Genomic DNA, 23494 nt, shown 5'->3' with positions numbered 1-23494 from the left:
GGAAAAGCAAAAAAGTAGAAATAAAATGTATTCATTATTTGAGTATTTGAAATTTTTAGCTCTTTTTAGAAAATTTTGACCCCGTCTTTGTCCACTGTAAAGATTCTGAAGAATAACAATTCAACTGTAATTAGACACAAATTATGTACCCTTGATTGCAGTTAACACAAAGAGCCCTTTAAGAAGTCCACAACAGGGGGCCCATAAGACAAAAACAGAGCCTGGAAGGAAGAAAGCCAGAAGAAAAGGTTGTATTATAGTCCCCCAGGAATCAACATGAAGGACTTCTGCTGAACCAAAGTGGAAGAATTTCATCATTAGAAGACCACCAAATGCTGTAAAATTCTTCCTTCTATTCTTGTCAAAGTATGCCAGAAGGAAAAAAGCTACCCAGATCCAAACAAACACCAGCCCCACCAAACCACCAGTCTAACAACAGACAAAACATTCAACATACACACTAAAACATACCACTTTAACATAAGGATTATTTTGACTCCACACTGGGTGTGGGACTTTCTGTAGGCTTTTAGCAGATAGTTTTTGTTGAGCTAAAGAAGATCCCCAGATGGCTAGATTTTTAAATCATGAATGAAAAGTAGATAGTCCCAAATGCTTCTTCTGCATCCATTTAGATAATCATGTTTTTGCCTTTAATCTGTTAATGTAGTGAATTACAGAAATACATTTCCTAAATCGTTAATCCGATGAAGCACATTTCTGGTTCAAACAAGACCGGCTGTGACAGGTTTGCCTCTATTAGTTTGCAAATGTTGGACTGGGTCTTTCTGTCTCTCTCTACTTCTTAGTTTGGCCTGAACATTATTTCATTTTATATTCTACCTCTGTATTAATTTCATGATGTATGTTGTCATCTTCTCCACATGTTGTAAACAGGGAAATTCCTTAGTAACACAGTTGAGTATTATGGGTTAGCTTGGTGTTCCATTGAGGGCTTCACACAAATATTTTCTATTCTCAGTGAGAGCACCTCCATGTGGTGAACTGACACAGACAGCAGTACAATCTGAGAAAGGAAAGCTGTTTTTGGTGTCCCTTTATCTCTTCTCCCCCTTAGCTCACCATATCTGCCTGTTCTCTGAAAAATACTGAGATGGAACCCAAGGCCTTGTGCATGTTAGGCAGGCACTCTACCACTAAGCAAGAGCCTGCTAGATTATTTATTTTTTTAATAAGTTTCTTGTCCGGCTTCCTGATCTGTTTATGGCTTAGTGGTTTGTTTTAATTTGATCCTCCTCATTTTTGAAATTGTTTTCCTTCTAGAGTTTTACACATGAATTTTCAACAAGAATGCCTGTTCTTATTTCTTGATATTGTTGTTATTTGTTTTCACCTGGCCTCCAGCTGTTCTTTCTAGCTGCCAGACATGAACATTGTTTTACCATACTCTTCAGTCACGTTTCTGCCACCATGGGAGCTTCCTGTGTATGCAACTGGATAGCCACTATTGAAGTTGGGCCAACCTCTTACTATACTCAAAACTTCCCTCAACATGGATCAAAGATCTAAATGTTAGAGCTAATAAACACTAAGAATAAAACATAGGTAGTATCTTAGTTAGGGTTTCTATTGCTGTGATAAGTCACTGTGACCAAAAGAAACTTGAGGAGGAAAGGGTTGGCTTCAGCTTTTAAACTCTCAGGTCACATTCCATCAGTGAAGTCAGAGCAGGAACTTGATCAGGAACTGATGCAGAGGCCATGAAGGAACATACTTACTGGCTTGATTCTTGTGGGTAGCTCAACCTGCTTTCTTGTAGACCCTAGGACCACTTGACCAGAGGTGATATCTCCCATTACTATGGGCCCTTCCACAGCATCCATTAACCAAGAAAATGTCCTGAAGGCCAATCTGGTGGGAACATTTTCTCAATTGAGTTTCCCTCTTACCAGAGGACTGGGAACTTGTATCAAATTGACAAAAATAAAAAAATAAAAGAACTAGCCAGGACAGGTATAAATCTTCATGACCTTGGAATTTCTTGTGAGATCTTAGATGTGATACCCAAATACAAACAATAAAAGAAAAATGCAGATCAAATTTCAGCCAATTAAAATGTTGTGCATTTTGAAGAAAGTAAACAGAAAACCCACAGACTGAAACAAAAATCTTTGCAAGTCATATGTCTAATAAGTCCAAGACTTATGATTCAACCAGAAGGCAGATACCCACACTTAAAAAGTGACAACAGGTTTGAATAGTCATCTCTTGAAAGAAGATATACAAATAGGCAAGTACACATGAAAGATGCTCAGCACCATTGGGAAAAAGCAAATGGAAACCTGAACTTTAACTTCATGTACACAGGAAAGTCACCATGGGAAAACTGAAGATGACAGTGCTGAACCTGATGTCCATGGCTGGAGTGGCCGTAGACATGGTTGCTGAGAAGAGTGGAGCTTGTGTGAGCAGGTCGGCTTTCTCTCTGTTGCTTCTGCCCACATTCAAAGCAGTGTCTTTGGACTTAGCTGCTGTCCTTCTGGAAGCATTTTCACAGGCACCACCAGCTATGCACTTCACAAGTATCTCTCCATCAGCTCAAGTTGACCATCAAGATTCAGTAACTGCAGCTCCCATCTGATAGAGCTGTTGGCCTATAAGAAGAGAATGTGAGAGATGGCTGTACATGTGCACAACAATGGACCACAAGAAGGCCATCATCTACAAGCCTGGGACAGCTCTCACAGGACCTGGCCCACCAGCCTCCAGGACTGTGGGAAAACAAATTTCTGTTGTTGACCCACCAGTCTGTGCCATTTTGTAAGGCAGCCCAGCATCTAAGGCACAAGTCACCTATCAAGAATATCAAGACATCGTTGGGCAGACCCTCAACGTTTCATCCATGGTTTGCAAAACTCTTTTCTTCAGTGAATCCAAGCAATTTTCTTGAACCTGCCAGGGGTCCTGTGGCCCGTGATTGGGTTGTCCCCACCAGACATCATTCCCTGCTGGAGTCCAACTGGGAAGTCACTGTTTTGCCAGGTATAACTAGGAGATGAAGCTGGGGGCTGGACATGTCACTTCATGCAGGGTCTCTTTTTAAATGTAGCTCCAGCCTGTATTTTTCTCATCAACACATTAGACTTTTATTAGCAGGGTGGTGTGGTGGCATACATCTTTAATCCCAGCACTTAGGAGACAGAGGCCTCTGTGAATTCGAGGCCAGCCTGGTCTACAGAGTACTTTCAAGACAGGCTCCAAAGCTACACAGAGAAACTCTGTCTCAAACAAACAAACAAACAAACAAACAAATTAGACTTTATTATATAGTACATTTTCTCCCTTGGGGGAAATGGATGGGGGAAATGAAGTGATGGCAGTCAGAGCACACACAGACTTGGTAAAGTAAGAGGAATAGTCATCACACACACACACACACCCTTGATCAATTGCACAGAATAGTGAAAGTAGCTGTGTACTAAGTATCAGAAATTCAAAGTTTGCTAAGGCAATGGATTTAAAATGTTTGATCACCCAAAAAGTTAAATGTTTGAGGTAACAAAATCTTAAAATTGTTAGCAAATATTAGTAAATGGAACCCGTGACATTTTTGTTCACATGTGCTGCATATATTAGTCTACCCTGCCCATTCATCTCCAACCCTACTGGCTCTTTTCCACTTCAAAGCCGTTTTCCATGAGCGTATCATGCAATGTGCGTCTCCACTTGGCTTATTTCACTTCATGTGATGTCCTCTGGTTCCGGACATTTTGCTGCAAATGACATTTCATTCTTCTTTGTGGTTTTCTAGTACTAGGACTTGTGGTTGACTAGTGTTGTGAGCACACTACATTTTAAAACTCCATTTATATGATGCTTCACTCTTGGTGAGCTATTTTCCCTGGTTACCACCAGGCTACCCTGGGGTGGCAGCACACAGTGGTGCTCATAGCTGACAAGTCCAGTCTTTGCGCAGGGGAATTCATGTGGCAATTGTCCTGAAGAGCATTTTTGATAGTGCAAAGCTGGAGTAAAGAAGCTTGCAGAGGTGAGGTGACAATGAGTGCTGGTGACAGAGTGTTCTAAACAGCACACCCTGCTGCCACAGAGAGTTCTACCTTGGGATTGGCAGAGGAGACTAGTGCAGGGACAAGCAGACAAATCAGCAGTGGGATGAGGGACGTGGTGGTGGTTAGTGCTCCCTGTTTTCTTAATAGACTTGGAATCACCCGGGAGACACATTTCTGAGTGTAACTGTGAGGGACTTTCCAGTTAAGCTGAGGAAGGAAGATGCACACTGATTGTGTATGGCACTATTACTGAATACAACTTGAAAGGAAATAAGCTGTCTGGAAGCACCAGAATTCATCTCTCTTTTCTTCCTGACTGTGGATGCAATGTGAGTAGCCACCACACTCTCCTTCTGGCACATCTTCCTGCCATATGGGACTGTGTTCCCTCAAACTGTGAGACAGAATAACCCTTTACTTGCATCACTAGTTTTTGTCAGTTATTTTGTCATAGCAATGAGAAACATAACCAGTATGGGATTGTTTGGTTGCACATGCTCCGCACTAATCCATGCAGGACATTGAGGCTTAGATGGACATCCTCAGAGGCAGATGCCATGCTTTCAACATCCTCGTGCTAGAGACAGTGATGGATGCACCAATTCTCCTGCCTATGTGTTCCCTAAAAGTGAGAAAGTGAACAATTTACAGCACTCCTAGTCCAGAGATCATAAGCTTTGACACCACCCATTCATTGAACCCTCAAATACATATAGTCCATTCTATAAGAAAAAACACCTGGTCGTTAGATGTGTGGAGTAGTTGATATGTACACACACACACACACACACACACACACACACACACACACACACTCACACTGCTTGGATAGTCATTTGCAGTGTCACCCACTCTGATTAGCCCCACCAAGCTGGCTTCTACCACAGAAGAGAGTGAAACACTTAATGTGGTAAGAGAATTCAGAGAATGGTGACATCTTTCTGCTGCTTGCTCTCTCCACCTGCCTTGCCCAGACTCTGCTGCCACTCTAATCTGCCCTAATGGAGTTCAAGCTGGCTCAGGCCCCACTTTGATGAGCCCACTAATCCCCAGAGGCTGGGGCTCAGCATCTGTCTCCAAGATGCCTTTGCTGTCCAGCTTCAGAGAGCTCAATCCTGTCCTCTGTTGGCAATGATGGGAAAGTATCTTTGAACCAAACTCCCTCACTGTGCTCCAACCATGAAATGAGATAAGCAGCTTCGCAGTGCTAGTCAGCTCCAGAGAACTGGGCAGCTTTTAGGAATGACCTGGGGAAGAGCTCAGGGCTCCCAACAACCCAGATGGGAGCCATGGGGTCAACTAGCCCTGCCCTTCCTCCCTCCAACACTAATGGGCGGGTTGGTGGTTTTACACCACTCTGAATGCAAATCTAGTTGCTAACATAACCCAGCTGCATATTAGTTTAAAAGGGAAAAGGTTCAGTGGACAGAACATAGGAGGAAGAAAGACAAAAAGAGGACGAAACAAGGAGACTCCTAGGGTATAGGGGTTGGTGGGGAGACAGTAGAATAAGAGATGTTTGGAGAACAGATAGCTAGGCAGAGAAATCAAGAACACAGACAGAAAGAAAAGAGGACAGTGTCAGGGTGTCTGCAAGTTCTTGTCAAGGAGAGGGTGTTCTAGAGACACCTGTGTGCTCTTCCTTCTGCTACCAGACCCTGAAGAACTAAAATTCCCCAGGGGTCTAGGAAAAGCCAAAGACTGAAGCCTGGTGCATCTTGCCTCCCAGGACCAGATGTGTTAGTGCAGTTTCACAACTTGTCGGACCATCTTGCAGGAGAGACTGGAGCCCAGTGACCAGAACGACTTAATAGTTCGTGTCTCTTTCTTTTTAAACCCCAGTTTCTGAAGATCAGCCGAGCAAGAGGGGGATGTCACTGAATCTCTTTGTTCCTCTTCTCGTTGTGGCCAGACACATTATGTAAATCTCTTTTCTCCGATTTTCACTATTATCTGTCTTTTTAACTGGCATATTGTGGATGAGTAGCCAAGACTATTGGTGTTGCCAGAAACCAGGTTTGTACCCCGAAACTCAGATAACCAATCTGGTTCAGACACAATCTAAAGCCAGCCTAGGGGAAAAACAGACCCAGGAGAGCCAGAGAGGGAGAGAGGAAAGAGAGCCCTTCCTCCACTTGCAAGGGATCTCTGCTCTCTCCCTCACCCCTCCCCAGAATCCTTAAATCCTCTATGCTGGAGCCCTGGTTTTACAGCAGTCGCAGACTCGTCCTACTGTCCAGAGGTTGGCTCCGGTGAGCACCACTGGGGAGGGAGCCTGGAGTGCCCTGGGGTGGGTCCAGAGATAGAGGTGCCGAAACTGTGGAGAGAGGGGACAGGGCGGAAGTGGTCTAACGTCGGGAGGCGACAATTTCAGGGAGGCTTGAAAGCAGCCCTGTGGAGGTTTGGAAGAGCTAGCAGAGTTGCCTGAGGTCGAGTCACCGAGTTACCAACTTTCTCTGCGCACCCGGTGTCTGGTCAGATTGCCGAGGTAGCAACGAATACAGGGTGGCAACTGAGCCGGCCGGCTCTGAGGACGTCCCGGCGTCTTCCGTTCCCGCATCCCGCGAGCAAATGGCACGGCTGCGGGTGCTACTGCTGTCGCTGTCCTGGTGGCTGTCGCAGGCAGGCGTGTCGCGCGGTGCGGGCTCCGTGCGCCTGGCGGGCGGCCTGACGCTGGGCGGTCTATTCCCGGTGCACGCGCGGGGAGCGGCAGGGCGTGCATGCGGGGCGCTGAAGAAGGAGCAGGGCGTGCACCGACTGGAGGCGATGCTCTATGCGCTGGACCGCGTCAATGCCGACCCAGAGCTGCTGCCTGGCGTGCGTCTGGGCGCGCGGCTGCTCGACACCTGCTCCCGGGACACCTACGCGCTGGAGCAGGCGCTGAGCTTCGTACAAGCGCTCATCCGTGGCCGCGGCGACGGAGACGAGGCCAGAGTGCTCTGCCCCGGGGGCGTCCCCCCGCTTCGCGCCGCACCCCCAGAGCGCGTGGTGGCCGTAGTGGGCGCCTCGGCTAGCTCCGTATCCATCATGGTCGCCAACGTCCTGCGCCTGTTTGCGGTGAGAGCCCGCATCTGCCACTCGTGCTCCCAGGCGGCTGACACCTTAACTATTTAGAGCGCTCCAGCTCATCCAGATTAAAAAGCGTTGGTCCACTGGGACAGTTCAACTTTCCCAGCTTGGCTTGTCTGTTAACTCAGCCGCCTGGCTGGCCTAAACTGGCATCTTTCAGTGAAGGTTGTCTCTTCCCCCAGCACTCTGTGACCCGAACCAGACTAAGGGCAAATTGGACCTCAGTCCCCACTAGCCCACTCATTCAGGTTCTGCTGACACCCTGCACAACCTTGCAAGGTGCTCCAGCCCCCGAGCCCGCCCCGAGATTTCACGCGAACTAGGCTCTTCTTCAGAACCCTTGGAAGTGGCCCTGAGTTACCCTAGTGGGTAAAGAGAGAGTTCTGGTGGTGGTGGTGGTGGTGGTGGGGTAATGTGCCACTGCTCTTCTTCTTTAAAAAAAAAAATTTTTTTTGATCACCATTTAAATTCCGTTTCAAAATGCTTGCCTTTAACCCCTTCTGGTGTGTTGGGGGGGCGGGGGGGCTTAAAGCCTGAGTTCCCTCCCCTTGCTCTACTGCTTATCAGCCAGGCTCTGAGTCTTCATCCATGAGGGGGCACTGTGTTCTTTGCAGTCTGAGGTGCAGCGATTGGGGGGCCTTAGGACCCAGGAAAGGGGGGCAGCTCTGGCATTAGACCTTGGGGTTTTCTACAGTAGTCACCCTGGGGATGCTGGGTGGGGTTTACTGTACCCGAAGAGGACTTCAATTCTACTGCAGTGAGTAGGCCTTTCTTGGTTCTCTTTTCTCTGATTTTTGCATTCTTGTTTATTGTCTTCTGTCTCCCCACCCTCTCCAGTTAAGCCTCATCCCTCCTTCTTCCCTTCCTCCTACCTTCCTTCTTTCCTTCACTCTTCCACTCCCCTTTCCTGTACAGCCAACACACTCTCCTTCAAATAGCCCCAGAATTGCCCTCTCACAAGACTCCCTGCCAGACCTGCTGGTCCCTCTTTACCTCCCTCAGGCTCATATCTGCTTCCCTCCCAAGCCTCTCAGTCTCCTTGTCTTGTTTTCTCAGTTCTGCGCTCCATCTTTTCGTACCTGGGTCCACTTTCCTGTAACACACCATTCAGCCCATCATCCCTGCTACTAATCTCTCTAACGGTTATAGATGAAACTTAGTTTCAAACAAGCCTTTCCACTAGACTGTCCAGCCCGCCACTCCCCTCCTCCCCAGCTCTGGTTAGCTCTGACCCTAGCAGGGGGTTGCCACTGAACAAGACTGCTTCTTCCTCTGGGAAACAGGGTCAACAGAACACCCTCTTCCCAGACCAGGGCACACTTTTCCTAAGCTCCAGTATCTTCATTTGGCTTCCAGCCTGTGCAAACGTCACTGGTGACCTTGATAAGCCCTTCTAACTGTCTGGTCATCAGATCGGTTCACAGACAGCCCACTCATCCCATACTTCTAGTTTGTTTGTGTGGCCCCTCCAGTTGACCTCCAACTACCCCCTCCCTGAAACCTTCCATGCCTCATCTGAGTCCCAGGCCCCTACTGTTCCCCCAGAGATATTCCCAACTTGTCTGTGGCCTATTTTGTCTTGAGTCCCCATTGCCTCCCTGGTCTATGGAGCCTCCAGCCACAGCCTAGTTGTCTGTCCTTCTTGCTTCAGATACCCCAGATCAGCTATGCCTCTACAGCCCCAGAGCTCAGTGATTCTACGCGCTATGACTTCTTCTCCCGGGTGGTACCCCCTGACTCCTACCAGGCTCAGGCCATGGTGGACATTGTGAGGGCATTGGGATGGAACTACGTGTCTACACTGGCTTCTGAAGGCAACTATGGCGAGAGTGGGGTTGAGGCCTTTGTGCAGATCTCCCGGGAGGCTGGTGAGTGGGGAGTTGGGATGGAGGTCCCAGGCAACAAACAGTTAATGAGGGGGAGAACCAGGAACCACTGCTTGGGACACGGTCAGGGGTGGGGTGAGGGTGGTCCCTGTGGCAAGCCAGAATGGTACTTCAGGTGGGTAAGATTCCTTTAAAGCAGTGGTTCTCAACTTTTCTAATGCTGCAAACCTGTAATACAGTTCCTCATGTTGTGGGTGACCCCCAACCATGAAATTACTTTCATTTCTACTTCATAACTGTAATTTTGCTACGATTATGAATTGTAATGTAAATATCTGTGTTTTCTGATGGCCTTAGGAGAACCCTGGAGGGGTTGAGACCCACATTTTGAGAATCACTGCTTTAAGAGACTCGGGACATGCTTAGGTAGCGTCCAGACAAGATCTCCATCTTCCAAACTCGTCATTTAGGCTCTACACAGTCACAGAAGTGGTATGTGTGAGGGTAGGTGAGACAATAATTCACTTTGGTTTCCCCAACATCCAGGAGGTGTCTGTATTGCCCAGTCAATAAAGATTCCGAGAGAGCCAAAGCCAGGAGAATTCCACAAAGTGATCCGGAGACTCATGGAGACACCCAACGCTCGGGGCATCATCATTTTTGCCAATGAGGACGACATCAGGTGGGACTGGAGACACACTCAGTCACCATGCTCTTTGAAGCTCTTCTCGTGAGGTCTTGTCCTTTCCCACTCTCTTCCTCTCTGCAAGCTCTTCCTGCTGCTATTTGGAGTCTTCGTGTTCAGGGTGTGAGTCGGGCCTGACTGGCTAGAGATGCCACAGGGAAACATGGCTATTTTTATTGATCACTGTGGGAGAGGGAACTGGTAGGCAGACCCAAGAGCAGAAAATGTATCGTGAGGGACACAGTCCCAGTCAACCCTGAAACCTAAATTGTTCAAAGCCAGCTAAGGCTCTTTTCCAGCCCAGGAAGTTGGGCATTGACACTGGCGGAGACATTTGTGGGTGGAATGGCTTCTGAGTTCCCCAAAAGAGCTCTTTGCACTAATCCATTGTTCTTACTATAACAAAATGGCCAAGAGAAGACATTTTTAACATACAGTTTTGGAGGTAGCATGACACCAGCTCTGCTGACGCTCCAGTTTGCAATGCATTTTTGACAACTGTCATTGTGGGAGGAGGGAGAGAGGAGGGAGTAGAGAGTGCACTGTGAGACAGAATGTCAGAAAAGAAGAGGGGCTGGGCTCACTCTCTCTCTTTTTTTGGGGGGGGGGACAGGGTTTCTCTGTATTGTTTTGGAGCCTGTCCTGGAACTAGCTCTGTAGACCATGCAGGCCTCGAACACACAGAGATCCACCTGCCTTTGCCTCCTGAGTGCTGGGATTAACGGTGTGTGCCACCAACACCCAGCTTGGGCTCACTCTTTTATTGTTACTCATTTTTCACAGAACGGCCTCACCCCTTCAGAAGGCAGAAGCAATGTCTCAGTGATCCAATAACCTTGGACTAGCGGACTAGCCCTCCATTTTTTTTTTTTTTTTTTTTGAGACAGGGTCTCACTATGTATCCCTGAACTTGCTATGTACACCAGGCTGGCTTCCTGAGTGCTGGGATTAAAATTATTCAGTGTCAGGGCTGGCTTTAGGGGCCCCATTTCTTAAGGGCTACATCACCTCCCAGTGTTTACACTGAGGTCCAAGCTTCCACCAGATAGAATCACTCAAACCAAATCCAAACCATAGCATCAGCCAAGGGCCAGTGTGGAGTGGATTAGAGTGGACAGAGGACCAGGAAGATGGCTCAGTCAGCTAAGCGCCTTCTACACAGGCATGAAGACCTGAGTTTAATCCCCAATGGCATGCTGCTTATAATCCCAGGCTGGGGAGGATCTCTGGGGCTGCTTAGCCAGCCAGCCTACCTAAATCAGCAAGCTCTAGGCCACTAATGAGATCTTGTATCAAATAGACAGACAGACAGACAGACAGACAGATATGGGATCTGAGAAATGACACCTAAAGTTGACTTCTGGCCACCACACACGAACGCATGTACATACCATACAATCCAACACACACACACAGGGTAGAGCCCTGATGATCGATGTGGAGAAGGATGGAGGAATATAGGATGGGAGGTGGCCAAGCAAGACAAATTAGATAAAGATTCTAGGTTGTGACTCACCTCTAGCTCTGTTCCTACCAGGAGGGTCTTGGAGGCAGCACGTCAGGCCAACCTGACTGGCCACTTCCTTTGGGTTGGATCAGACAGCTGGGGATCCAAGATCTCCCCCATCTTGAACCTAGAGGAGGTGGCTGTGGGGGCCATCACTATCTTACCCAAAAGGGCTTCCATTGATGGTAAGTCCCCACCCCACTCATTCTCTTTGGGATGCTCATCTCCATGTTTGTACAACAGGTACCACTCTCTTCTAGGAGTCGCAGATACTCTGGTTATATCACAGCAAGCAGTGTTTGAATGAGGCATACGAAGGAAAGGACGCTCAGCTCAGCGTGTAGGGCAAACACCCCCTAGTGTTTTACTGTTGTTTTTAAAATCCCATGCATGTAGTTTGGATTTTACAAAAGGTAATTTAGATTGGAAAGGTTGGGGAGAGAGAAACCAAGGATGTGGAATATACTATCCTGATGATCCCAGTGATGAGGCAAGGCCTAGCTTGTTTGTACCCCTTCAGCTCCCTTCCCACCTGTGAGGGTTTACTTTGTGAGGGGCTTGCCCATTTCTCTGAATACTGAACTGAAAATACAGCCTTGATGACATGCTTCAGGGACCCAGTAGAGGAGCTCCGTCTCCCACAGGTCTCATCTTTTGTGGGGTGTTCACCTTTGCACCCTTTCTTTTAGCTGAAAGGCTAAAGGGATGCCAAGTGGGAAAAGTGGGCTGGGCAGAGTTTTAGCATCAAGACATTTCATTGGAAGAGGTCTGGAAGTGGGTGGAGTCAGGTGTAGAGCAGCAGTCAGTGGTGTGCAAAGCTTAGAGTCTGCTTGCCTTTCTTTTCTAAAGCTTTGTTTCTTTTGTGCCTCTGGCCTCATGGTCACAAGATGGATAGTGAAGTCCTGTTTATTACGTAGCCATAGCAACACCCTACTGGGAACAGAAAAGGCAGTGATAAATCCTTTAGGAATGCAAATTCGACCCTGGAGCTCCCATGTATCTTCACCTATTTTTTTTTTTTCCATTTTTATGAGTGTGGGTGGGTACATGATGCACATGTATGTGTGGGGTGGGTACATGATGCACATGTATGATGTGTGCACATGTGAAAACCTGAGGTTGATGTCAGGAATCATCCTCAATTATTTTTCCACCTTATTCATGCAGGTAGGGTCTCTCAGTCCTACTCAGAGATCACCAATATGATTAGTCCTGCTGGTCAGCTTGCTCTGGGGAATCCCCCATTCCCACACTCGCTCTCTACCTTTAGAATCCAGGACTTGGTCACAGGGCCATCCCTGGAAAGAAAGTTGGCCAGTGACAAAGGGACATGAGAGAAGCACATCTGGTTCAGAAGGTCACCTTCCTCCTACCTCTTAGGATTTGATCAGTACTTCATGACTCGTTCCCTGGAGAACAACCGCAGAAACATCTGGTTTGCCGAGTTCTGGGAAGAGAATTTTAACTGCAAACTAACTAGCTCAGGCAGCCAGTCAGATGATTCCACCCGAAAATGCACAGGTGAGCACCGCCTGAGATGGGGAGGATGATGGGAGAGGATGGGAGTTCTAGGGGGCCAGGCACACTTCCTCTGAACCTCCTAGGACAGGCGAGGAACGCATCGGCCAAGATTCCACCTATGAGCAGGAGGGGAAGGTGCAGTTCGTGATAGATGCCGTGTATGCCATCGCCCATGCACTTCACAGCATGCACCAAGCACTCTGCCCAGGGCACACAGGTCTATGCCCAGCCATGGAGCCGACTGATGGCCGTACACTGCTGAACTATATCCGAGCTGTCCGCTTCAATGGTGAGTGGGTGCCTGGGCCCACAGTGTGGGGAAGCCAGCTTCCGTAGGTTGATCTGCAGCTACTGGGACAACTCAGAGTGGAAAAAGGCAGAATGGAAGAGAAGATACCAGTACTGACTCCTGGAGGTTTGATCCAAGTGTAGGCTTCTGCTTTTTTTTTAACCCTCTGGGGGCATCACCTGCAGAGTCAATTCTCATACTTCGATGTTGGGAAACTGCTGTTTGACCCATCTACCAAGCCCCACAGGTCACAGCTTAGAAGACCCAGGCTCTGTGGTGGGCCTGGGGCCCAGTACAGACCCCAGGAAGTACCATATTGTAGATGCACAGCCCACTCTGAGTTACAGGCTTCCAAATGTAGCTCCAGCCAGGCTCTGAGCTGCTGGGACACAAGGCATGGGTCAGACATGTCCCCTACACCATCAGAACTTGCATAGAATCTAGGCTCTAAGGAATGTATCTGAACAGACCCACAGGGATTTCCCATGTGCATGTGGCTTGTAGGAGATGTGTTTACATTTAAATATTATTCTGCATGAAATTGTACATTCTCCACCAGATACTTGGGATGCCTGTTGTTGGGGTTTTGTAAGAGTTGTGTATATGTGTGTTATATACTTGGGCACTTGTCTGTGGAGAAACATCAGGTTTCTCCACACTCCCCACTTTATTCCTTTGAGGCAGGGTCTCTCACTAAAACTAGAGCTAGCAAGACCCAGCAATTCTCCTGCCCTACCCCTGAGCACCAGGAGTGGGTGCTAAGATCTGAGCTCAGGTGCTCATGCTTGAGCAGCCAAGGGCTCTTAGCCGTTGAGCCATCTCCAGCTCTGATGGGCATGTTTTGCCCCACATCCTCCTCACTGTTGTGAGGCAGCAATGTCCTGGTCTGAAGCTACACTCACTGCTAATGAGTGATGCTGAGCATCCTGCCAGGAGCCTGTCGAGCTCTTTCTGTATCCTGTCGGGTACTTGAGGCTTTCCAGAAAGATGGCTTTGGGGGCTGGAAAGGTAACTGGACATGACTGGCCTCTCCCTGCAGGCAGCGCAGGAACCCCAGTGATGTTCAATGAGAATGGAGATGCCCCCGGGCGCTATGACATCTTCCAGTACCAGGCAACCAATGGCAGTGCCAGCAGTGGCGGGTACCAGGCTGTGGGCCAGTGGGCAGAGGCCCTTAGATTGGATGTAAGTGACAGGGACTAAGCTCCAGGTGGAGGTGAAGGGCTCTTAATTCCTGGCCAAGGTCAGCAGCCTGTGTCCTCTCTGTTCCAGATGGAAGCCCTGCAGTGGTTAGGCGACCCCCATGAGATGCCCCCTTCTCAGTGCAGCCTCCCCTGTGGGCCTGGTGAACGGAAAAAGATGGTGAAGGGTGTCCCCTGCTGTTGGCACTGTGAAGCCTGTGATGGGTACCGGTTCCAGGTGGATGAATTCACATGTGAGGCCTGTCCAGGACACATGAGGCCCACACCCAACCACACTGGCTGCCGCCCCACACCTGTGGTACGCCTGACCTGGTCCTCACCATGGGCCGCTCTGCCCCTTCTCCTGGCTGTACTGGGCATCATGGCCACCACCACCATTATAGCCACTTTCATGCGTCACAATGACACTCCCATAGTCCGTGCCTCTGGCCGTGAGCTTAGCTATGTGCTTCTCACTGGCATCTTCCTGATCTACACCATCACCTTCCTCATGGTGGCTGAGCCCTGTGCAGCTGTCTGCGCTGCCCGAAGACTCTTGCTTGGCTTGGGCACTACCCTCAGCTACTCAGCCCTGCTCACCAAGACCAACCGCATCTACCGCATCTTTGAGCAAGGGAAACGCTCTGTCACACCGCCACCGTTCATCAGTCCCACATCACAGCTAGTCATCACCTTCTGCCTCACCTCCCTACAGGTGGGTCTCCAGATTCCTCAGTAACGTGGTGAGTGCATGAGGGGTACATACATTTCTCCACATTAGAACTCAGAGAATAAGAGACGAGTGCAGTTCAATTGGTAGAGGACTTTCTTAGCATGCAAAAATCCTGGGTTTGATCCCCCAGCACAGCATCCTAGTACTCTGGAGGAGGAAGTAGGAGGATCAGAAGTTCAAAGCCATCCTCATGTACATAGCAATTTTCAACCAGGTGTAGTAGCACACACTTGGGAGACAAACCTCTCTATGCTATACATAGAGTTCTTAGTCAGCCTGGTCTTCATTGTGAGACCCTGTCTTAAAAAAAAAAAAGCATTTAGAGAAGGGGGCTTTATAGAATCAACTTTTTCCATTTGAGTTCCTGAGTTTATAAAAGTATAAACAAGTGTGGTGGCACACACCTTTAATTCCAGCACTTGGGAGGCAGAAGCATGAGGATCTCTGTGAGTTTGAGGCCAGCCTAGAGGACATAGTGAGACTCTGTCCAAACAACCAGCAGAACATAGCACCCTGTTTTTCTTCAGGAATGAGCACAATAGCAATTTTCACTGATAAATCCATAGAGAAAACTGAGCATCCAGCTGTTTAGCCATGCTGTTACACGCTGAAGTTAAAAGAGCTCTCCCACAGCTTGACTCACATGTGAAAACAGGACAAGAATGTATCCTAGAGGCCATAGTCACTGTGGAGTGCAGCATTCATTCTGCTATGGCCAGCATCTCATGATGGAATGAACATTAAAAATTTGGGGTTCCAAGTTCCCAGGGGTTTCTCCTTAGGTGAAGCTATTACAGTATGGGACAGAACTCCCCAGACTGGATTTTTCTATGGAGCAGGAACCAAGGGCAATGGCTTGAGGGGAGGTTGTGGTGGCTGGTGTGACAGTGTACACACAGCCATGCTCTCTGGGTGCTGGCATAGCCTTTCCCATGTTGACAAGGTACACTTTCCTGGGCAGATGGGTCCTTCCTCCTTCCTGGATTTGTATGCCCTGTGTTCACTTTCACCCATGGCCTTGGTTCATGCAAATGGATTCTCTATGCTTAGAAAATGCTGGATCTTTCTTCTGATACCATGCCCCAAGCATCCTGAGAAGGTGCTCCAAGACTCCCCTCACCCTTTGTATGGAGATGCTTACAAGACATTCAGTGTTCCCCAACCCTCTCAAACTCATCTGTCCCACCTCATGAATCTGGATTTCCCACGTCTTCAGCGTTTCTGGATGTTTCTGCCAATATATGGAGTGGTATTTCTTTTCTTTTTTTCTTTAAGACAGGGTCTCTCTATGCAGGTCTGGAACTCACCATGTAGACTAGGCTGGCCTGGAACCCACAGAGATCTACCAGCTTCTGCCTCCTACCTAAGTGCTGGGATTAAAGGCATGGCCATCACACCCAGCCTCATTCATCCCTCCTTCAATTTGCCTTCACAAACTCGTGCAACTGGGCTCTTGGAGTCTCCTCTCTGCATTGTTGGTTTCTATCCATGGCTCATTTTCTCTTAGTTTGTAAAAGCTTATTACAGTATGGGATGCTGCTGATTCTGTATCAGCCACATGGGTTGTGCCACCAGGATGAGTATGCTGTGGCTGCTGGTCATCATCCAGTGTGCCATCAGTCTCAGGCTCTAGTTTCTTTTGAGTGACATTTCCCCTACTCTAAAAGAAGCTTCCAACATTGCCAGCCTGGATGGGGTGGGTTTATTTCATTTGGCCCTAGTTCCTAGAGTTGCTGCCACAGGAGAAGGGTGTTCCTTCTGAGTGGACAAATTACTATAAGGGCACTGCCCTAGTTTCTCTTCTGTTGCTGTGAGAAACACCATGTTTGAAAGTAACTTGGTGAGGAAAGAGGTTTTTTTTTTTTTTTTTTTTTTTTTCATCTGATACTTCCAGGTCATAGTCCACAGTCCTGAGTGAAGTCGAGGCAGGAACCACAGAGGAATGCTGCTTACTGGCTGGCTTCCAAGTTCACGTTAAGAGTCCAGACCCATCTGCCTAGGAATGGTACCCTTCACAGTGGGCTGGGCCCTCCTGCATCTATCAGCAATCAAGATAATGTCCCCACAGACATGCAGCCAGGCAAATTTGATGGAGGCAACTCTTCAGTTGAGACCCCTTTCTCAGAGGGCGTGGCACTGGATAGCTTGCTAGATCTCAGCTCCATCTGCCCTTTCATCTGGCACTCTTAAGTAGTGAACAGCTTGAGCTAACACGTGGCTCATCCCCTTTGGATCTCACTCTTATGAAGACATCTTGATTCCCATTCCTCAGTTTCCTTTGTTTTAGGGTCTGTCTATTGTTTCTAGGAAGCAAATAAAACTCCAGTTAGGGCTTGGGCATTAGCCTCTGGCCTATGAGGCCACATTTTGCTTCACTGCACATTTACCCATAATCTTAAGGCATTCTGCTCATAGTTCTCTAGCTTTGGAGAGGGAAGGAGAGCCCCTGGAAACCAGCTTTGCCATGTTGCCAGTTGTGTGCAAGCTGGTACTGTCACACCTATGGAGTAGCATGGGTGTGAGGACAGAACATGGTTTTGGGAACTGATTCTCATTGGTGGCACCTGCATTAGCTGTTCCTCTGAGATGGCATCATGTCCTCATAACAGACTATGTGGGTTTCCAGTATGCATATGGAGAAACTGAGGAAGTTCTAGAACATTGAAGGTGTTCGGGTGCATGGTATTGCAGGTAAAGTCCAGTGTGGGGTGGTCCTGGGTAGCTGCTTACCCACCGAGCCCTGATGTGGTCCACATGTGCCTCAAGCACAACTGTCCTTTCCATCCACCCCATCACAGTAGGAACACACTCCCTAGGTGATCCCTCTTCATAGTGAGTCTTTCAAGACTGAACACGCAACTCAATAGACCAAGAACATCACAGAGAATCTGACCTGCAGAAGACCTAGGTGGGGGTCTGGAATGGACTCATCACTAGAAAACAATACGTCCCTGACACTGTGTTGGTTCCAACAGGTAGTGGGAGTGATAGCGTGGCTGGGGGCCCAGCCTCCACACAGCGTGATTGACTATGAGGAGCAGAGGACAGTGGACCCGGAGCAGGCCAGGGGTGTGCTCAAGTGTGACATGTCTGACCTGTCCCTCATCGGTTGCCTGGGCTACAGTCTCCTGCTCATGGTCACCTGTACAGTGTATGCCATCAAGGCCCGAGGTGTGCCTGAGACCTTCAATGAGGCCAAGCCCATCGGCTTTACCATGTACACCACCTGTATTATCTGGCTGGCTTTTGTTCCCATCTTCTTCGGCACAGCCCAGTCAGCTGAGAAGGTAACCGGGTCCCCCAGCAGATATTTTCTGCCCACCCCCCCCCCCCTATTGAAGGGCTGGTTCTCCAGGAGCTGGACCACCCATCCTGATGCCTCATTTGAATGACTGTGGGTTGGCTGCACTCATTTGTCTCTCCTCACACTAGCCCTGTGCCTGTTCATTCTCCTCTCCCTCCACTCACTCACCCACTCTTCCAACGCTCTGCCTAACGTCCCACCTTCCACTCCTCTTTTTACTTTTCATTTAATTTCTTCCTATAGTTTATGTCGCTAACCTCTTTAATCCACTGGCCAGTTGCATGGCTCTTCCTCTAGTCACATATTCACGCCTAGAGAACATTTGTTTCTTCACCTGTGCCCTTGTTCTGTGTTATCAACTCCTTTTTGGAAGCTTTGTCTAACCCCTCAGTTCTATATTTGAAAACATGTTTCATTTACTCATTAATAAATTCTGGCTCTTCAGGAATGGAAACCTTTTCCCCGAACCCTCCTCTCTCTGTCTCTCTCTCTCTCTCTCTCTCTCTCTCTCTCTCTCTCTCTCTCTCTCTCTTTCTCTCTGTGTGTGTGTGTGTGCGCGTGCGTGCGTGTGCGTGTGCGTATGTGCGTCGTGTGTGTGGTGTTGTGTGTGCGGGATCATGCACATGTACCATAGTACAAATTGTGTAGATTGCAGGACAGCTTTTGGGAGTTAGTTCTATTCAACTCGGGTTTGCAGGCTTGATGGCAAGTGCCTTTACCACTGAGCCTCCTCTCAAGTCGACTCTCCTCCTTCTTAATAAATAGCCCACTCGGTGTGTGCCACTCCACCCATCTTCCTGCCTACACCAGATCCACACTGTGTCCGGCCTTCCTCCTGCTAAACTTTCCTTTGTTCTCATTCCCGCGCACCTGATTAAAGTAACTCACCTCCAGTCTATACTGTAGGTGGCGCGGTTGAGAGAAAACATAGCTAAGTCCAGTCTCCTTCCTTCCTCCATTCATAGATCTACATACAAACGACCACACTGACGGTGTCCCTGAGCCTGAGTGCGTCGGTGTCCCTCGGCATGCTCTATGTGCCCAAAACCTACGTCATTCTGTTCCATCCGGAGCAGAATGTGCAGAAGCGGAAGCGCAGCCTCAAGACGACCTCCACGGTGGCGGCCCCGCCCAAGAGTGAGAACACAGAGGATGCCAAGTAGCAGGATGGAGTGTGGGTGCTACAGGTTGCTCTCTGCCCTTTCTTTGCTTCTCCTGGCTTCACAGTGGAAGCTGCGAAGGGTCCACAGTGACCGCCAGAGGCTGGGAATGTGGGAAGACCACATCCAGCATGGCTGGGCATGACTTCAGAAAGAGCCAGACCCTGAGCCATGCTGAACTTCCGCTTTCTTGGGCATGCCAACCTCATCATTTCACCCTTCCCACACACAACAGGAAATACTCGATTCCAGGTTTCTTTCTCAAGACAGACTAAACTGATATTGTCTGAACAGGCATTCAATGACCATGGTGAAGCCAGGGCTTGCCAGGTCAGGGTGAGATTATCTTCATCCAACAACATAACCTTGGGGCTGGCCAGGCTGTCAGAATGTGAAAACCACAACATGAAATCCAGGGTCCAGAAACAGTCTTGTTTCTGTGGTGAGGGTTATTTTTTCTTGAGACAAAGGCCTCACTATGTAGCTCTGGCTGTCCTGATCTCACTATATAAGAACGGTCTGGCCTCCAAATCACAGAGATCCACCTGCCTCTGCCTCCTGAGTGCCAGGATCAAAGGTATGTGTAGCTATGCCAGGCTTAATTTTAAATTACAAGGATGGCTATAAAATCTCTCCCACCTATGTTCTTGTAGTGGGCCTCTGAAAGGTGGGCATGAGACATGTGGAGGAAGCTACTGGAATACCATGCATGGTCTTTCACTTTTTGCTAATCTTTCTTTTACAGAGCTGGTGTTTGGTTAGGGAATTTTGTTTCCCCTGTTTGTTTTTGTTTTTTATGTGTTGAGTTAGCTGTTTTAACTTATGGTGACTTCTCTAGTATTCAAGGTACAGAATCAATTTTGGAAAGTGAGCTCACTTCAATGGACAGATGCTCCATTGCGAGTTTTGACCTTGAGGTGCGATACTTCAGCATTCTTCTCTTTAGATTGTTTCTGCTACCTAGATTCCCCTATCTCATTTCACGTGTTCCCGGTTTTCCCACAGTTCAAAGTGTAGCATCACATTTGCCACTGAATGCTTTCTCGGGCTCCTGCTAAGGCTGTTAGAGTCCCCAGAAACGTGAAATGTGTCCTCTTGAGAAAGCCTTGTCCATGTGACTGATTTCTCCCAGGGCCAGTGAGCCATGGTCTGAATAAAGGTTTTCCTGTGGCTACTATTTTGTTTCTCTGATGTGCAGTGAGTTTTGGCTTCTGGTCGAAAGCTTCTCCACCTTTTTTTCTTTTTGCACCCATGTGGTTTCCCCCAGGCTTTGATTTAGAATGATTTCTAGTGTTTTCCACTGACGGTACTTCATGGATTCCTCCCCAGCTGAGGTTGCCGACTGGAATCCTGACCTCCTGCCAAAGCCCTCACTTCCTGTCCAGTCATCCTTGTTCTCTGGTGGGAACTCCTCGATACACAATGAGGTCCACCTTCCTCCCTTGGCTTTCTCACACATTTCATTGTTGGTTTTCTCCATATCACGGCTGATTTTGTATAGCGACAGAGGCTCTGTTATTGGGAACTTACCATATTTAATATATATTTATATTTAATACATCCACAGGGTTTTATTTTTTGGGTTTTTTTTTTTTTTTTTTTTTTTTTTTTGTGTGTGTGTGTGTGTGTGTTTGTTTGGTTTTCTGAAACAGGGTTTCTCTGTAGCTTTGGAGGTTGTCCTAGAACTTGCTCAGTAGACCCAGCTGCCTTGAACTCACAGAGATCCACCTGCCTTTGTCTCCTGAGTTTCCGAGTGCTGGGATTAAAGGTGTGTGCCACCACTGCCCAGCTCCCCCAAGGTTTCTTTCCTTTCTGAATTTGTCAGTGTGACCAAGTTATGACTTAGAAAAGAGATTTCTCATCTGAAATTCCCTCTCTTGGTTCTTCCTTTTTGTGCTCACTGGGGAACTGGCAAATCCCCATAGTCGCCTTCATAGCTTTGGATTATCAGATATCTGGCCGATCAAACTGAACCCTTGAATACAGTTTTGTGGGTCTTTTTTTCCTTCACATTTGTGAATCTTATAAGGGATTCTGCTAGTATGTTTTTTTTCTTCCTGTGGAATAAGAGCCACACTATTATCTGAAGGTTTTATCACATCACCTGCCCTTGAGTTATTCCTCCTGGTATATATTATAGGAGCTAGCAAAAGTGGAGTTCCGAATCAGAGGCTTAGTCCATATTTATTATGATTAGTTTTTTTTTAATCCAGCATGAGCTGCTCAGAGAAAGGTTGCCCCTTGAGACGAGTTTCACTCACCTCTTCATAACCTTTCTTCCCATGAACCTGCTGAGACTTGCATCTAAGAGATTATTTTTATATTAATAACATGCTTATACTTTCTCAACAGTGCAGAATTTTATCAAACATATTCTAGTTTTGTCACACGTATGGCATGCTTGCTTCTTGGGAACTTACCCCCAGTAATCCATTGCACATATGCCTTTTTCACTTTTTTTGAGTGAATCTAGTTAACAAATATAACATTCCCCCAAAGTTCAACTTCAATTTCCTGTTGCTTCTTTAGTTATGTTTGCAGTTTCTTCTAAAATATAATAAGATGTTCAATTGTATATAAATTTCTCCCACCATCTAATAAAATGAATGGCCTTCAGAAATACCCTTAACTGTTTGGCATGGCGGCACATGCTGGGGGAAGGAGAGCCAGAGTTCAAAGCCAGCCTCAGCTATACAGTTGGTTCAAGGCAACCCTGAACTACATGAGACTGCCCCCACGCCCATCCCATTTCAAGAACCAAAGGAAATCAACAGCAAAAATGAAATACACTTTATTATTCTGAATGTTTTTATTTTGAAATGTGAAAATTTCCCTAAATAGTTTCCATCTCTTGGGATTTAGAGGTGGAGGCTGCTTTGAGTCTAGGTGGACAGACATGAAATGGTAATAATTCTCATTAGTACCTTTGGCAATGAAGTAACTTCATCCAGGGGATCCAGCTCCCTCTCCTGGTTTCCACAGGCACCAGGCAAGTACAAGATACTCACATAAACATGCAAGCAACACACACACACACACACACACACACACAAATAGTAAACAGGAAACTTGAGATTAGGTCCATTCTATCACTTACTAGATGGCCAAGACAATTCATTTCTCACAGTTAACAACACCACGGTCTCCTTGGGAGCATCAGATCACCTGGAGCTGGAGTCACAGGTGGTTGTAAGCCATGTGATATTGGTGCTGGGAACCTAACTCCAGTCCTCTGGAAGAGCAGCAAGTCCTTGTAACTTCTGAGCTAACCTCCAGCTACCAGAAGGACATTTTGAAAGCAGTCAGTGGATATAGAAGATGACATTTTGAGACATGCAACTGAAGATTGCCAGAGCCAGGCAGTCTTAGCAAAAACAGCAGAGAGGAACCCAGGAATAAAATCGGGAGTTGAGAAAGCCCTGACAAAAGAGGAAGACTAGAGAACTTTGAAAGGGGCGTTTTCCCTCCAAAGGGCAGGTAGTTCCGGTGGCTGTTTGCGGGAATCCACAAACATGAGGAAACTTTAGCTGGAACACCCCTAAAACCTCCCCTGAGAGAATGACACTGGCACTTCTGATGTGTCTTCCCTCTGAGCAGCTCAGCAGGATGAAGGAAAGCTCTGAAGGGAGGTGTCTCTTTACGTCACCCTAGTCCAGATGAGGGACTGAGGAGACTGACATTGCAAGCAAGTTCAGCACACCCTTTGCCACAGACACAGACAGGTTACCGGGAGATAGTATCACAGTGTTGGGAGACATCTCTGCTCTGTGTGGAGCCCAGAGGGTGAATGGGATGTGTGAAGAATTGCTGGAGATGTGTCATTGATGGCTTGCAAACTGTAACCCCCAAAGGTCCCAAGCACTGCTCCTTATACATGAGTAGTGTACGTAAGTAGTCAGTCATTAAGACTTTGAAATCTAGAGATGGAAGGGATTGCTTTTCCTAGCACTGCCTCAAAATTAACCTGACTAGCAAGAGGTGGGGAAAACCCTTCTCATCATCCCAAAATCTTGCCTAAAAACAGGGAGATCAGAAGAGAGCATGTGGGAGAAACTTTTTTTTTTTTTCTTTTGAGACTGTCTATGTAGCCCTTGGCTGTCAAAACTCAGAGCTCTGGCTGCCTCTACCTCCTACCTCCAGAGCACTGGGATTAAAGCCTGCACCGCCATTCCTAGCTAGAGAACACTC

General features: G+C 47.7%; 2 protein-coding genes across 2 annotated transcripts in view; one reads left to right on the top strand and one right to left on the bottom strand.

Moving 5' to 3' along the window:
• The window catches only part of Canx (calnexin), a 1018992-nt gene that overhangs the window by 511587 nt on the left and 483911 nt on the right, over window positions 1–23494 (bottom strand). The gene's annotated exons all lie outside the window — the stretch shown is intronic.
• Window positions 6603–19371, top strand: Grm6 (glutamate metabotropic receptor 6). Its single transcript, XM_051180774.1, has 10 exons — window positions 6603–7088; window positions 8752–8968; window positions 9473–9608; window positions 11149–11303; window positions 12499–12639; window positions 12728–12928; window positions 13968–14113; window positions 14201–14824; window positions 17818–18129; window positions 19112–19371. Exons 1-10 carry the CDS (start codon window positions 6603–6605, stop codon window positions 19307–19309), a joined length of 2616 nt encoding a protein of 871 aa, XP_051036731.1. The 3' UTR covers window positions 19310–19371.

This window comes from Phodopus roborovskii, unplaced genomic scaffold, assembly GCF_943737965.1.
Source record: "Phodopus roborovskii unplaced genomic scaffold, PHOROB, whole genome shotgun sequence".
Lineage (NCBI taxonomy): Eukaryota > Metazoa > Chordata > Mammalia > Rodentia > Cricetidae > Phodopus > Phodopus roborovskii.
The sequence above is the reverse complement of the archived record's forward strand: the minus strand, read 5'-3'. Positions and strand labels throughout refer to the sequence as shown.

Coding starts and splice junctions, on each gene's coding strand:
- Grm6 (XM_051180774.1), top strand. CDS start 6,603: ATGGCACGGCTGCGGGTGCTACTGCTGTCGCTGTCCTGGTGGCTGTCG. Junction 7,089..8,751: donor ACGTCCTGCGCCTGTTTGCG/GTGAGAGCCCGC, acceptor TTCTTGCTTCAG/ATACCCCAGATCAGCTATGC. Junction 12,929..13,967: donor CCGAGCTGTCCGCTTCAATG/GTGAGTGGGTGC, acceptor CTCTCCCTGCAG/GCAGCGCAGGAACCCCAGTG.